This window comes from Uranotaenia lowii, chromosome 3 (genome assembly GCF_029784155.1).
Source record: "Uranotaenia lowii strain MFRU-FL chromosome 3, ASM2978415v1, whole genome shotgun sequence".
Taxonomy (NCBI): domain Eukaryota; kingdom Metazoa; phylum Arthropoda; class Insecta; order Diptera; family Culicidae; genus Uranotaenia; species Uranotaenia lowii.
In genome coordinates, this window is record NC_073693.1 from 122,594,406 (window position 1) to 122,611,081 (window position 16,676).

General features: G+C 42.8%; 2 protein-coding genes across 2 annotated transcripts; one reads left to right on the forward strand and one right to left on the reverse strand.

The window, feature by feature from the left end:
- Window positions 1-1,303: 1,303 nt before the first annotated feature.
- Window positions 1,304-2,839, forward strand: LOC129756681 (LETM1 domain-containing protein 1). The gene is made up of 3 exons (XM_055753621.1): window positions 1,304-1,570; window positions 1,639-2,025; window positions 2,163-2,839. The coding sequence occupies exons 1-3, from the start codon at window positions 1,449-1,451 to the stop codon at window positions 2,779-2,781; spliced, it is 1,128 nt and encodes a 375-aa protein (XP_055609596.1). The 5' UTR covers window positions 1,304-1,448; the 3' UTR covers window positions 2,782-2,839.
- Window positions 2,840-2,882: 43 nt separating this feature from the next.
- Window positions 2,883-8,385, reverse strand: LOC129756680 (zinc finger CCCH domain-containing protein 3). Its single transcript, XM_055753620.1, has 5 exons — window positions 7,575-8,385; window positions 7,120-7,515; window positions 3,928-4,083; window positions 3,673-3,868; window positions 2,883-3,607 (listed from the first exon to the last, which is right to left on the reverse strand). Exons 1-5 carry the CDS (start codon window positions 8,264-8,266, stop codon window positions 3,098-3,100), a joined length of 1,950 nt encoding a protein of 649 aa, XP_055609595.1. The 5' UTR covers window positions 8,267-8,385; the 3' UTR covers window positions 2,883-3,097.
- Window positions 8,386-16,676: the final 8,291 nt, after the last annotated feature.

The window sequence follows — 16,676 nt, forward strand, 5'->3', positions numbered from 1 at the left end:
AAACAAACAAAAGTGAATCAGAGATAGCTATTTAGGAGGATTCAGGATGAGGAATGCATACCATGGTAAGTGCGTGTTAATCCATTATAGTCTCTCTATAATGTCTATCTAGTAGTCCACTATAGTCAAAAAGTGAATATTTAAGATTTTATATAAACTTTTGCATTGTTACAGGACCACGGCTGATTCCGCCCAAAATCCAGCGGTCTGATTATCTTCGGGCCGATCTTCAGCGGCAATCACCAGTTGGATGACCGGAGTTGCTTCCGGAAGTTTATTGAGCGGTCCAAGAAGAATGCCCTCAGGCCAAAATTTAGGACCGGTTAATTCCATTATAGTGAACCAGTGTTTGTGTTAAGTTTGTAATAAAAATGAATTTAAGATGTAAATTGTTTCTTTTTATTGTTCAAAATTCATAATTGGAACTTCTGAACAACAGAAAATATTTCTTCCAATTGGAATAAAAGGAAATAGTTCAATGAACCAATCCTTTTAAATCTAAATCTAAATTACATTGTAGCAAACGAAAAAGACTTTGCATCAAATGAAACTGTTTTTTGTTTCAAAGCATTAAGATTTTGACTCAAAGATTTTTCAAAAGAAAAATTCTTTGAAACAAAGGAAAATGTCCTTGAACCAATGGAATTTTTATTTATCCCAAAATCAAAGGAAAAAATCCTTTGTTTTTGCTGCACTTTCCTTTGAAATAAAAAATCTTTTTTCTGCGTGTAGGTTTACCCAAAGCTAGGGACAATCCCCTAGCCCGATCCGCAACGCGAAGCGCAAGGACCATACTTCACCCTAGTTCGAACGCGCAGCGTGAGGAGGCGGCCTCTTAGTTTTGAACTACGTTTCTGAGTCGGCCCGTTTTTCTAGGTTTACTGAAAACCTAAGAAGGCCCCGTGTTTCTAGGTGTACCCAAAGCTAGGGAAAATCCTCGTAAGGACATCCTCGTAATTATGATCCATGTATCCGGACTTTTGAACATTTGAAACAGACCGCGAAATGACTCAGTTGCCAACTATCCATACCGCCAAATAGTCTTACTCGCAAATTGGGAGACCGCGTAATGTTACAAACCGCTGAAAGGCAAACCGCCAAAAGGGCCATATGCCAAATGAGAAACCGCCAAGTGTTACAAACCGCCAAATGATAAACCGCCAAACAGGTTCATACGCGAAATGTCATAAATACCGCCAAAACGAATACCGCGAAATGGTTTACCGCGAGCTGTGATACAATCGATAACTTTCATTTAGCGTGTTGTCACGATAAGTGTGGAAAAATGTCAAAAGTTTTCGTTCAAAACAAAACGATAAGTTCGTGCGAATGTTTCGGTTTGCGTGTTTAGTTTACGGCAATTATTGGACATTTTCAGTGAAACCAAACATGATTATGATGTAATTATATACGTAAAATAGTAAAATCGAGCTCGTTAGACCTATAAAATGTCGTTGACAATGTTGCGTACGCTTTGTCGCCAACAACAGCTAGTGCAAAAGCAAACCAGTTTCATCCACGCCCGATTCTGCCACCCGGCAACCGAACCGCATAAGAATGACAAACCCGGGTAAGATCAGCTGATTAATCTTTTATTAGCGTTAATTTAATTTTTTATCCTTCGATTCATGCATATAGAAATGAAAAACAAGCAATTTCGACCGTTCCCAAGGAGAAGCTCGCCGTCAGATACAGCCGAGAAAATGTCAAGCGAAACGTCCGGGGCTACGTGTTTTCCCGGTTCTTCGACTACGTCAAGAACTATGACCAAGTGCTGGAGAAGAAGTTTCCCTCGGCAATGCACGTCTATCGGGTGTTTCTGGTGGGCGTTAAGGAGTTCTTCGGGGACATGAAGAAGCTAGTCAAAATTACCAAAATTGTTTACGCGAACCAAAACGATCTGCGGTGCCTGAACCGCAAGGAAATCGAGCTGTACTACCAGATGCCGCGAGACATGAAGAAGGTGGCGCCAGTTTTGTTGATTTCGGCGCTTCCGTTTGCGAACTATGTGGTGTTTCCGCTGGCGTGAGTATAATATTTTGTGTCAGCGGTCACATTTTGGTTACTAAATGCGATCCAAATGTTTCCTCTGGAGATTAAAATATTAGATCGTAAAGCATTCACATAAAATGAAATCAAACTACCGTTTCTAATACCAACAGGTACATGTATCCGAGGACATTGCTCACATCTCATTTTTGGTCGATCCAGCAAAAGGGAGAATTTGCCCAGCAAGATTTGAAACAGCGTTTGCTGTACAATCGACGTGTGTTTCGCTGTATGCAGTCAAAGCTGGACATGCTACGAAAAACGCAAGATCCTTTGCAGGAGAAATTCAACAACATTCTGGGACTGCTGGGCAGTGGCTTGCATCCTACTTCGGACGAAATTCTGGATATAAAAGAGCTATTTACACGACCTCCGTTGAACTTGCGATCGCTGTCGTCCGTACACCTCAAGTATCTCTGTCGATTACACGATATACACGCCGGGCTAATGCGGAGATTCCGGCTGTCCGAAAGGGCATACGTGGTCCATCACATGGATATGGCCATCAAGCGTGAGGGTGGCGTACACAACATGCCAATCGAGTCTCTCAAGCACGCTTGTTTCATCCGGGGACTGAATGCTACCAATCTCAGCACCGAGAATATGGTCCACTGGCTGAATGAATGGGTCAAAGTGTCCTTAATCATCAACCAGGATAACATCAGTCTGTTCCTTCATCTCCCGATTTTGTTGTCCTACAACCATCCGAACAACTGGATACTGACACATTGAGGAATAAGTTAAGTTTGAACATGTTTTATTTTGAATAAATCTTTATTTAAAAAACATTGTTCTGTAGTATTGACATTCGGAACTAAGGAAAAAAAAAGACATTTTCCAATGATCTTCTTTATTGATTTCTTAAAATTGAATTTATATAAACAGTCAAATGCAAATTGCTGCTTCAATTCACTTAAAAATAATGGATGAGCCATTTGTTCTTAAACATAAACTACCAAAAGTTGAATTGAAGCTGAGCATTAACACGTTTTATCTTAAGTTTAAAATTCAGTTTACTAAACTACGAGAGCATAAATAAAAATGTAGCTTAAATGGGGATAAAAGATGGTAACGTGCCCAATCGAGCTCGTCTAAGAATAGGGGGTCTTTTATCCCCATCTTCACTTTCATCATTCTCTGAATCACTCATTTCACTTATCTCTTCTTTACACTTGCCTGCCATTTTGTCATCATTTTTTCCACTTTTTTCATTGGCACTCAAATCTTCTTCCGTGTGCCCCTGTTTCATTTTCTCGACCTTATCCAGCATTCGTTTAAGTTGCCGTTTCTGAGCATCACTTAAGCACTTATCACTATCGTGGGACGTTTCTGGATTCCCTAGATAATAACGCCTCACTGGTGGAGCGCTAACTTCCACTTCACTCAACGACACTTCTACTGGTTTCTTGCCCTTTTCATACATCACGGGTTCTTCCAAGGGAATCGTCTTCAAATTCCGTTTCTCTTCCTTGCGTGCATGCGGATAGGGACACTTTGCCTTGGAGCACTGACCAGACCTATCAAACTCAGGACAGGCAAACTCGTGACGAAATTGACACTTGGAAATACGAAAGAAAAATAACAAATTAGTAACGCGTTTTGTTCAACTTCCAAATTTCGTACCTTATCAGCCAGTGGGCAAAATCCTTTGAGAAAGTCCTCGCAAATCCGTTCCTTCTCGCTAACCTTCTTATGCAGGTACGGACAATCGTTCCGATCGCAACGACCCTCAAGGAAAAAGTGGCACACCGGCATCTTCTCCAGCGATACATTATGCGACAACAGGCAATCCGGATTGGTGCATTCTCCTCGGAGGAATCTGTTAAGTGATGATTTACATTTTCTTATCAATCAAATTTAAGGGATGTTATCACTTACCTGGAGCAAATGATTATGTGCTTAGGATCATGCAACTTTGGACATTTACCACGCTGGTAGGCGGAACATTTTCCAAGTCGCCGATAGATCTGACACGGAACGTTGCATTTTTTCATCTTGCTGGACAGCACGTGGATGCTTTTCTGTTTTGCAGAACTGAAAGTGCACAATTTGGTACATTGAGAACTTAGGGAGTATGACATTTGGCATAAAGCCATTTGGCATAATGCCTTTTGGCATAAAGCCATTTGGCATAAAAGCCATTTGGCATAAAGGCCATTTGGCATAAAAGCCATTTGGCATAAAGCCATTTGGCATAATTTTTTTTTCGTGTGATCACGTTGAGATTCACTTTTCGGACAACGTTGCATGTTTTATGAAATGAATTTGCGGCTTTATCGGTGAGGGTTAAAGAGTTGAAATGAAAGACGGATAGAAGAACAGAAGAAAATTCTAAGGTGGTGAAAAGAGCGAAGAGCATTTGAAATAGAAGCTTGACCACATGCTAAATTCTTTGTCCCACATCAATTAACTGTATTGAAGAAGTAGTACCCAATAGAGAAGGCACTACATTTTTCGATACAGTTAATTATGGATGGTTCGACCGCCATGTGAGTGTGCACATGTGCCGAACGGACAAAAAATTTAGCATGTGGTTGCTCTGTTAAGTCTTCTATTGTGCGATATCGTTCCATCGATGGCTAGGTAGATTTCTTATTTTCGTTTTGTGCGGATGTTCCAACTGGATTGAGTTGTCGCATACGGTCAACGGTCAGAAATCTTGGCCTAACTATTTTCGATTATCGGAACGATGTTTTGTAATTGATTTTTATAGCCGAATTATTTTTTTTATTATTTAAGAGGAGAGATCACCGTGAATTTGTTTTATGAAATGAATTTGCGGCTTTATCGGTGAGGGTTAAAGAGTTGAAATGAAAGACGGATAGAAGAACAGAAGAAAATTCTAAGGTGGTGAAAAGAGCGAAGAGCATTTGAAATAGAAGCTTGACCACATGCTAAATTCTTTGTCCCACATCAATTAACTGTATTGAAGAAGTAGTACCCAATAGAGAAGGCACTACATTTTTCGATACAGTTAATTATGGATGGTTCGACCGCCATGTGAGTGTGCACATGTGCCGAACGGACAAAAAATTTTTAGCATGTGGTTGCTCTGTTAAGTCTTCTATTGTGCGATATCGTTCCATCGATGGCTCGGCTAGGTAGATTTCTTATTTTCGTTTTGTGCGGATGTTCCAACTGGATTGAGTTGTCTATAAAAATCGGCTATAGAGTCGGCTATAAAAATCAATTACAAAACATCGTTCCGATAATCGAAAATAGTTAGGCCAAGATTTCTGACCGTTGACCGTATGCGACAACTCAATCCAGTTGGAACATCCGCACAAAACGAAAATAAGAAATCTACCTAGCCATCGATGGAACGATATCGCACAATAGAAGACTTAACAGAGCAACCACATGCTAAAAATTTTTTGTCCGTTCGGCACATGTGCACACTCACATGGCGGTCGAACCATCCATAATTAACTGTATCGAAAAATGTAGTGCCTTCTCTATTGGGTACTACTTCTTCAATACAGTTAATTGATGTGGGACAAAGAATTTAGCATGTGGTCAAGCTTCTATTTCAAATGCTCTTCGCTCTTTTCACCACCTTAGAATTTTCTTCTGTTCTTCTATCCGTCTTTCATTTTAACTCTTTAACCCTCACCGATAAAGCCGCAAATTCATTTCATAAAACAAATTCACGGTGATCTCTCCTCTTAAATAGTTGCATGTTTTCTTTTGTTAAGTTTTGCGGCATTGCCGCAAACATCGAGGATGCAGGGGGTGAGGCGGCACAAAGCCGCCGAGGCTCCCCAATCCGAGGAGGCCGCCGACCCGCCGTCGGAAGCGGCGGCCTTATTACATTGGTCTAGGTCTACTGGGGCCTCCTAGGTTTACGTGAAAGCTAGGGGTGATCCCTTAGCCTCGTCCGCCGTGCGATAGCGCGAAGGACAATATTTAATAAAAGTTCGAACGCGCAGCGTGAGGAGGCTGGTGTTGACTTTTGTAGAACCGCAAAAAGTAAGGCGTTTAGACCTAAGCTTGAACCGACTCCTCACGCTGCGCGTTCGAACTTTCTTGAAAGTGTGTCCTTCGCGCTATCGCGCGGCGGACGGGGCTAAGGGATCACCCCTAGCTTTCACGTAAACCTAGGAGGCCCCAGTAGACCTAGACCAATGTAATAAGGCCGCCGCTTCCGACGGCGGGTCGGCGGCCACCTCGGATTGGGGAGCCAAATGGCTTTATGCCAAATGTCATACTCCCGAGAACCTATTCTTTATTATTTCCGATTTTAACTAGGTTTCTGAGCATTTGATCATAAACTCAGAGAATGATGCCAAAATGTGTCAAATTGAGTCAACTTTTTTTTAACTCTCCTTTACAGAGCGTCATTTTCCGGAGTGCTCTTACATATTGTGGAATAATATTGTAATTGAACTGTTAAAAATTGGCTTTATGGGTCAAATTGGTCCGTGCCAAAAGCCCCAATGTGAATTATTAAAATTGTTTTGACATGGTTTTTTGCCGATTGGAAAATAGGCTTGAGAGAAGTTTAAATCTAGCGGACTTTCCCTGAAGAAAAAAAAATACTTAAATTAACTTTTCAACATTTTACTACTGCGACTAACAATTTATCTATTGAAAAGTTAAAAAAAGGGTTTCACATGTGTTTTACATTTTTGTTGCCACGATCTTTTAAATTAAAAAAAAAACTATATTGCAACACATATCTCCTAACTTCAACTTACTCATATATTCAGTTTTTATTTATCATTTGATAGCGAAGTTGCAGTATTTGTTCTGAATTGGATGAATGTTTTTTATTGAATTTTTTCTTCTTCGCATTGAATAATTAAAAAAAATATCAATGCATGCGGCTGAATATTCTCTGAAAACCATTTGTGAAAATCGATTAAAAATTAATCCATTTATTGGTTGGTAAGTTTTAGCCGTCAGAATTTTTAGAATCTAGATTAGGACTTTAATTAGGCATTTTAACGAATGGGGATCAGTTTTATTAGGTTAAATTTTTAGAAACAAATGAAGTGTTACTCTGTTCGAATGTTCAAATTTTAATGCTATTCGGTCAGCAAGATTTTTAAATACAAAGATCACACTTACCTCAAATGTGTTCTCGCACGGTGGGAATCGGTCCGCACGAACGTGCCATCCGTTTTGGGTCGATATGTCAGACCGCCAATATCGATGCGAGCCAGCCGTGGTTCAGCGCATTCGGTTGCCGAGCTGGGAGCCTTCCGCAGTTTGGTACCGCTAGAGTCGAGCAAAAATCGTGTTCCACGTATCGTGAGGCTGCGTTCCTTAGAGACGGACGTGGATTTCAAGACGTTTGCGACTGGCTTATGGGTCGACGTTGACGAGAGTTGCAGCTTGTTGGCTGACGAACGGTACAATACTCCGTTGATGTTAACTATAACTAACTTTTTATTGGGCGAAGCAAAAGACAACTGGGGTTTGGAGGCACCAATGCCTGATTTAGCAGGGGACTTAGTTCGCTTCCTGTAAATGGAAATAAGATTAAACTTCGGCTACAGTATGTTATTTTTGACGACACTTACAGTTTCAACAAACGCCTATCCGTAACGATGACTTTCTGGGGACTGATGCAGTTGCCTCTAACAAGGGAATATTTTTTGATCGTTGGTTTATGTTTCGCTATGGTTTGTGAAAATCCAGGTCGCCTATCAAGTTTGTACAATTGGCTGGTCTTATTGACCAGTTTATACCGTTTTTCTACCACCCTAGCAGAAGGTGGTTGCATTGTAAGTTTGCCTACCGAGGACACGGTTGCCCTAGTAAACGTAGTTCCTGATCTGACCAATTTGTTCTTACTTATTTTCACAAGAGGTGCCAGGGAGGTTGCCTGCTGGGATGGAGCAACCACTTGTGGCTTTGTAGACGATGCCCTTATCAACTTCCGACTCGTGGATTTGATAATGGGATTTACATGCGTCATCGCTGTAGGTTTCAAGGTCATCTCAGGCGTAACTTCCTCTCCCAAGGAAAGTTGGGCTTGCTGTTGCCTTTGAAGGTGCATCTTTGCTAGAAAAGCGGGATTAAAATGAATGTGAGGAACACTTGATACGGGAAGAACATGGTTTGGTGCTAGGGGCGCAGCGGGAGCTCCGAGTGATGCGGTGGGTACAGTTGCAGCAGTAGGTAAAATTTGTGGCAGGAAATTTCGATTGATATGGGCTTTACGGAAATCCGGATTAATGAATATTTTAGAACGGGACTCGGAAGAATCCATTTTCGCTCCTTTTTATAATTAAATATCACAGCACAGATTCACTTGAGAACTAAATTGAAGCTCACGATTTTTACGCAAACAAACGCAACAAATGTGACTTTTTTTGTTCAGATTCCTTGGATGAGGTATTTTCTTTTCTGGTCGAAAAATATAAATGTATAAAAAGTTTCCACAGCATTGAATTTGACAGCTAGGTGGCGCTATTGAAAGTGATAAGCTCCATCATAGCGCCATCTGGTGTTAATTTAAGCTAACGAGAAATTTTCCGAATATTGCAGCCCTGCAGGCTGCAGCAGCAAAAATAAGAAAAAAACAAATCGTGCGCAAAAGATGAGCGTTGGTTAGAAACTATTTCCCATCCACGTGTTTTTATAAAAAAAAATAGATCAAAATAAAGGTTACCAAAATCGGCGGTAAGCGAATGGAATCTAGACGCGTTTAGTGTTTTTATTCTCTTGAGCCTGATCTGCATTTCCCGTGGAAATGAACGTGAAACAATCTTATTTAGTCAATAACTCAAAAACGCGTCACAACTATTGTTTGTAACATGGTGGAATCGATGGGAATGGTTGAAAGATGAAAATCCAACTGTTCTTGTTGTTCAAAACCTTCTATAGAACTGTTTTTAATCCGATTCCCCTGGTTTTCATCGCGGAACTTTCGTCATGGCGGGAGAATCGGAATAAACACAGTTCTATATAGGAGGGTTTAAACGACAAGAACAGTGGATTTTCATCTTTCAACCATTCTTCATAGATTCCACCGTGTTACAGAATATATTTTAGTCAAGTCGCGTTGTTTTGAGCTATTGACGAAATAAGATTTTTCACGAGAAGCGTAAATGGGCCCTCACTTTTTTCATCGCTTAAACTTTCAGCGCTACCAATTTGTAAATACTATTTCGCATAAAAACAGAAATTTAGTTTTCCATAAGCGTAAAGGTTGTTGGAATTTGATTTCGGTGCAACTGTGTAATAGTAATATTGTGGAAATGGGAAAATTAAAAATGATCGTTTGTTTGAATAATAATAATAAGTTTGTTGAAATTGTAATTGTGGTAAGTTTCTATAACATTCTTTTATGACTAGATTGAAGCAAGCAAAAATGTGCCAAATAGAACAAAACAACAATGCTTTTATGTGCTGTTATCTTAATAAATTTTAAGAATTTAATTTTCGAGTTATTGAACCTTGATTGAAAAATTTAACAAAATGTGATTTGAAGATCTTTTTTTATCACTTTAATATGTTTCCCACATGAAAAAATTATAATTAAAATATAATTTATTCCACTATGTCAATCGTTGAAGTATATTATGAACTTCATAATGCCATATTCTCAAAGAAATATTAAAATCTCAATTTTTTTTAAAGAAAAAGTTCTTCAAAATGTATAGTATGGGTTTAATTGATCCCTAGAGCCCAAAAAGATAGATTTTTTCCTGTATGGATCGTGATCATTAGTTATCATGAAATTACTAATAGTTTTCCAATAACTAATGTTTATCCAGTAATAAATGTGTTAAAAAGGACTTAAAACACTGTATTTATTTAAAAACTTGAAAATTGCGCCTTGAAGTATGCCATAACTCTAGGTTAGTAGACAAACTTCAAGAATTCTCTTTGTCTGATACTTACAAACTGTAAAATGAGAACTAATATGGCAAAAAATAGTTAACGGATCTTTATCTTTGGATTCTGCAAGATTTTTGCCTAGGGTCCTGAATTAAGGGTCAAGTCTCCTTTAGTAAAGATCATCCTTAAACCTAAAAAAATCATTTTGTTTTGTCTCGCGAAAATGCTTCTACTTCATTTACGGGTTCATATATCGTTCTAACTTTTGGAGCATATAAACTTGAAGTTATACGCTGTCAGAAAATGCAAAAGACGGCGAGTTGCTAAATTTTCCCAAAATTGATGAAAATAAGAAAAGGGGATCAAGTATCCCCAATCTCCCCTACTGTTTTTTTTTTCAAAGCGTGTCATAACGACGGAACTTTGCGTAGGTGCATCTCATAAAAGGCTGAACCGATTTTCAAAAACTTCCTTATACTTTTTGTTCGGACGAGGAAATAAAAAACCGCTTTTGAAGCAACTTTGATTGTAGCAGTAGTAGCAGAGCATAGAAGTAGCTCAAACTAAAACGGGTTAATTTATTAGTTAGAGGAAAGTTTTTAGAGATTGTACAACTTACAACAAATGGTTTTCTTCCTCGGATTTTTTCCGAACAATTTGGCTCGATTGGCCTTCTACTAGGCTCGCCTAAAGATATAAAATTCCTTATAAAGAAAGGGTGATTTAACAAAGGTTATATTAACTTACGGTTTAGATCGACTTCCGGATCTATAAAACCGGGTTTTATAAGGTTTCTTCCTTAGCTTTCTGCCAAACAATGTGGCACAGTTTGCCTTCTGCTAGGCTCGCCTAAATGCAATGTCGATTATTAAAAAATGGTACAGATAACAACAAGTCGTTTTACTTACGATGCAGTAGTGAAATAAATACTGATTCTAACACGAAAACCTAACTTATTCGCGACAAATTAATGCTAATTTTAGATTAGCGCTTCGGGATAACAATTTACTGTTGGATTACTTCGACTAGTGAAAAAACGTTGTCCTATCTCAACCGTCGATTCTGTCACTTTGACAAATGCGGCAAAACTTCGCCGCGCTCACTGGTTCGGCGGCGTCGCTGCTCGGTCCAAGGGTGCCAGCGGTGCCAACATCGCCCCCGCCCGTAACTCTAGTGCAGGGTCCTTCACCTGACTGGATTTACGACCAATCTCCAACACCGCAAGCTTGTTCACAGGACGACGCAGCTCCTTCCCATTCGCCAAACGCACCACAGCTCTGCGAATCACTCCGTCTCGTCCAGGGATGATCTGCTGGACCACGCCTCGCACCCAGGTCTTCCGGCTGTTACCATCGGCTATGTACACCAGGTCTCCTTCGGCTACCGGTTGGCTGTCGGCGTGCCACTTCGTTGGTTGATCGATACAGGGCACGTATTCTTTGACCCAACGTTGCCACAGGATGTCCGCTAGCTGAACTGCTCGTTTATACTGGTCCCGCAAAGCTTCAGAAGGATTGGCCGTTTCCTCCACCTGATGATGTTCCCCGGATGGAAAACCTCGGAGGAAGTGATTTGGCGTTAAAGCTTCCACCTCCGATGACTCTTGGGGAATGTACGTTAGTGGTCTACAGTTGATCATTTCCGCAGCTTTGGCCAACACGGTCAGCAGCACTTCGTCGGTTAGTCGTCGGCCGTCGTCCAGAGCCTTCATCGCCTCCTTGGTTGATCTCACGAGCCTCTCCCAGATCCCTCCCATATGAGGGGCTGAGGGAGGATTGAAGTTCCAGCGTGTGCGAGCTCGAGTAAACCTATAAGCACAAGCGGTACCGATTTGCAGTCCCAGTTGTCGCTTGGTAGTACGATGACTGCCGTTTATGTACGACTCCGGATCAGTGCGGAGTTTTATCGAAAACCAGAAGACATCTTCGACTGGATCCCAAAACACACCATGAATGCGCTCCATGTTCGTTGTCTTGTTGGCGCTGAAATGGACTACTTGGCGCTCCGTCGGCTCCTCCAGGACTTCGGTACTATTTGAGATCCAGCTTCGAATTCGGAACCCTCCTGCCGAGTGGATCTTCTTCACTTGCTGTGCTCGCGTGACCGCCTCTTCCACTGAATCTGCGCTATCGAGGTGATCGTCAACGTAAGTATTGTCGACAATCGCCGCTGCTGTATCCGGATATTCGTCTGCAAAGTCCTTTGCGTTCCGGTTCTTTATATACTGGGCGGAACGCGGTGAGCATGTAGAGCCAAAGGTCGCCACGTCCATGACGAAGATCTCCGGCGGATCAGTCGGCTCATCCCGGTACAGAAAACGTTGGGCCTGCTTGTCGCTCCGTCGTATACCAATTTGGTGGTACATTTCCATTATGTCACCCCCAAAGGCGATGGGTCGCTCTCGGAAGTGAAACAAAACGCCAGGCAGATCTGTCAGCATATCGGGCCCCTTCAAAAGAGCCGAGTTGAGCGAAATTCCGTTGACTGCGGCCGCCGCGTCCCAAACAAGGCGGACCTTGCTTGGCTTTCTTGGATTGAGGACCACGTTTAAGGGGAGGTACCAGACCTTGGCACCAGCAGCAGCGTCAGCGTAATCCTGAGAGGTCGCCTTATGGGCGTATCCCTTTTCTTGGTACTCGGCGATTTGTTTGGCTACCTTCTCCTTCAGCTCGGGATTTCTCGACAATTTTCGTTCTAAAGCTTTCAGCCGCTTCACGGCCATCGGGTAACTGTCGGGCAATTGCGGGTTGTCATCCTTCCACAGCAGCCCTGTCTCGAAGCGTTGGCCAATTCGCACGGTGGTTTTTTCCAACAGGTCACGAGCACGACGATCTTCCGACGATTCAGGCAAAATTGAAACTGCGATTCCGGCTTCTTCCAGCATGTATTGACTACGTAGCAGCTCATGCAGCTCGCGATCTGCCGGGCTCATGTCGTGGTGACCAGAAAACATTTCGGAGGTATCTGCTAAATTTTGTGGCCCGTACACTGTCCAACCAAGATGAGTTCGAACCGCAATCGGTTCACCAGGGGCCCCAATCCGTGATTCCAATGGGGCGTAGACGTGCAGATGCTTGAGTCCAATTAGAATTCGTGGAGTATCGCAGCGGTAGTCGCAGACTGGTAACCCTTTCAGATGCTGGTACTTCCTTGCGACATCTGCGAAGAGTAGTTTCTGCTCGGGTAGTTTCAATTTTTCAACAGTGTGCACATTCTTCAGCTCGAACTGCTTCGACGAATCTATAGCAGAAATCGATAGGTGCACCCGCTTAGAGTCGCGCTCCATGCGCGTCATACCCGCCGTCCACTTGACGATAAGTGGTTGTGGTTCTCCTCCCAGCTGAATCTGATCTGCAACGTCACGTTCCACCAAAGAGCAGGATGCGCCTTCATCCAGAAATGCGATTACGTTCACCGAGTGGTTGCCGTTACTAAGTCGGACAGGTACCATTCGATAAATCACTGGTTGTTGAGAGTCGACACTGTGAGCGTTGCAATCAGTTGTGGCCACAGGATTGTTGTTGTTCGTTGGGTGAAGTAGTGGGTGGTGCATTTCATGACAGTTTCCGATGTTGCACTTGCGCTTGAAACGACAGTTTGAATCGCCATGTTCGTTGAGGCAAAGTTTGCACAGCTTCCATTTGGCCACTTCCTTCACGCGACCTTCCCAGGACAGCTTAGCAAAGTCGTCACAAAACCTTGTGCGATGATCGGTGCGATTGCAAATGTGGCATGGCACCCGGGTCTGCTGCTGCTGTACGGACTTAGATGAGGAAGAGGAGGGGGCAGACTGCTCTCTTTTGGTGCTTGCCCGCTTGTCCTCGAACTCTCCGATGTGGGTATGCAGGTAACCCTCAGCACTTTTCTCCTTCACTTTCTTGTCGGCTCTCGGTTTCTCTGGCTTCGGCCTCTCCTTGCTGCAACCGTGCATCCGGTTGATGTGTTCCAGCTCTAGGGCATCGGCTCCGATGGCGGTGATGAAATCGGAAAAGGTTTTCAGAGTGGAAAAACCTTGTTGACGTCTGTAGCGGATCCATTCAATCTGCGTCTGACCAGGAAGCTTGGCCACAAGGATCTCGATTAGATGTGGATTCACCAAGTGATCCCGGAGTCCGGACGCAATTAGATGATCGGTGAGTTGCTGCACGATGATGCCGAAATCCGAAAAAGTTACCGGATTTTCCAGACATGGTGGCTTCGCATTCTGCGCCTTGCGCACAAGCGCAGAAATTATTTGTTCCGGGCGCCCATAAAGCCTCCGGAGTGTTTCGATGGCTTCGGGTACCGTTTCAGGCAGCATCAAATGGTGGCGCACTTTAGCGCGCGCTGGATTTTGAATCGCTTCCTGCAGCCTCCCAAGATTGTCCAAATTCGACCAGTTGCACGCCAAGTTTCCATTGATGTAGCTGCTGTAAAACAGCGGCCATTCCTCGGGATCTCCGCTGAAGGTCGGTAATTTGCAGAACGGTCCTTTTCGAGCAGCGATCTGTGCCCTGGTCAACTCCGCTACTGGTGGCAAAGCAATTTGCGGCCATTGTGCATCCGAATGGGGAGGCGGATTGGGCGGATCGCATGGACCCACTGGGCCCCCTAGATGTAGCCGATGCATGGCCGAATGCGGGAATTGGTTGGGAGAATTTTGATTCACTGGTTCCTCTGGTACTAACGGCAGACCGCGATTTGGCAGCGGATTGTGCCTCACCGGTGGATTCACTGGAGCGTTCGAAAGATTGCGCCCATCTATTTGGTTCGGAACTTGCGGAGGCGCCGACAGGTGAGAAGGCAAAGGATGATTAACGATCGGTGCATTCGAGTTGCTTGGAATAACTCTGGCTGGATACACCCCGGGATTGCGCAACGGTGTCGTCGGTACTTGAGCGGAATTGCTTCCAGATAGCGGAGTAGAATACACTGGATACACGTTCGGCTCAAACGTAACTTTTCTTGATTCCGCGCCGCCAACAAAATGCTGCGGAATGTCATTTGCATCGGGATAGTTGAGTGATTGTTGATTGAGCCCGTAGGTACTCCACAATTGGCTCCTCTTGATCTGATACTCCTTATCAGCTTTCCGCCTCATCTCCAGCATTTCACGTTCCAACTCGAGCTGTGCCAAGCGCTTTTGCTCCTCGCGCTGCAGCTGTCGCTGGAAATTCCGACGCTGCATCATTCTCATCAGCATCAAATTACGTTCGTGCTGCTCGTCGGCAGCTTTCTGCTGCTCTTCATTTTGCTTCCAGCGTGCATCCTTTCCGGCACCAAGATCCAGAAACTGCAGGGCGGAAATGTCCTCCTGAGAACCGCCACACGCATTTTCGACAACTGTTTCGGTTGAACAAGTGGGGCAGCTCCATGGTTCGTCGACAATTTCATCCGTAACACCGGCGCAGGAGTAATGAAACCAGCGCGGACAAGTGTCACATTGGACCATATGGTGGTCAGCATGATTCGGCTCCTCACACAGAGCACAATCATATGCGGTGTTCTCGGCGTTAGACTGCTGCTGGAGGTTTTGAACCATAACCTCAATCTGCTCCAGGCTTCTAGCCGAACTCATTTGTTTTTGAGTTTTGTTCGGACGAGGAAATAAAAAACCGCTTTTGAAGCAACTTTGATTGTAGCAGTAGTAGCAGAGCATAGAAGTAGCTCAAACTAAAACGGGTTAATTTATTAGTTAGAGGAAAGTTTTTAGAGATTGTACAACTTACAACAAATGGTTTTCTTCCTCGGATTTTTTCCGAACAATTTGGCTCGATTGGCCTTCTACTAGGCTCGCCTAAAGATATAAAATTCCTTATAAAGAAAGGGTGATTTAACAAAGGTTATATTAACTTACGGTTTAGATCGACTTCCGGATCTATAAAACCGGGTTTTATAAGGTTTCTTCCTTAGCTTTCTGCCAAACAATGTGGCACAGTTTGCCTTCTGCTAGGCTCGCCTAAATGCAATGTCGATTATTAAAAAATGGTACAGATAACAACAAGTCGTTTTACTTACGATGCAGTAGTGAAATAAATACTGATTCTAACACGAAAACCTAACTTATTCGCGACAAATTAATGCTAATTTTAGATTAGCGCTTCGGGATAACAATTTACTGTTGGATTACTTCGACTAGTGAAAAAACGTTGTCCTATCCAAGGTCATTCAATTACTAGGTTCTCTGACTTTTACAGTAAGTAGGCGTGGAGAGCGCGGTGAAGTGGGGTGATGCTCGTTATCTTTGTTTACAAATTAGCAGTGAGCTAAAAAGAGAAGGCAAGCTTAGGTCTCAACTGTTCTATGGATTAAATGTAAACAAACTCAACGAAGCAATCAACATGGCTGATTCTGAAAATTGAGAGATCGTATCACCTTCTATGTACCCCCCTTGGTCCTATCTCAACCGTCGATTCTGTCACTTTGACAAATGCGGCAAAACTTCGCCGCGCTCACTGGTTCGGCGGCGTCGCTGCTCGGTCCAAGGGTGCCAGCGGTGCCAACACTTTTTGAAAAGCTCTCGTCAAGATCTTGATAATCACGAAGTTTGGCAGTTTTTCAAAAAACATGTACCAGCACCCGTATGGCAACTCTCCCGGGTCAAACAAATTTGATGTACATAGGTACTTTATTCTGGCAACTTTTTTGTACATGCAATGAACTACAAAACTGCATTTCAAAAATTTGAATTTGATCAATTTTACGTCTTGGAGGTGAGTTTGAAGTTTATTTAATGAAAATGTGCAGTTTTTAAAGAAGCTTTATCATTTTTTCACACTTTATATTCAATGTTCAAAACGTGATAACTGGTTTTTTTAGTTGGTTTTCGGGAGGTTTTACAAAACATAAAAATGTGC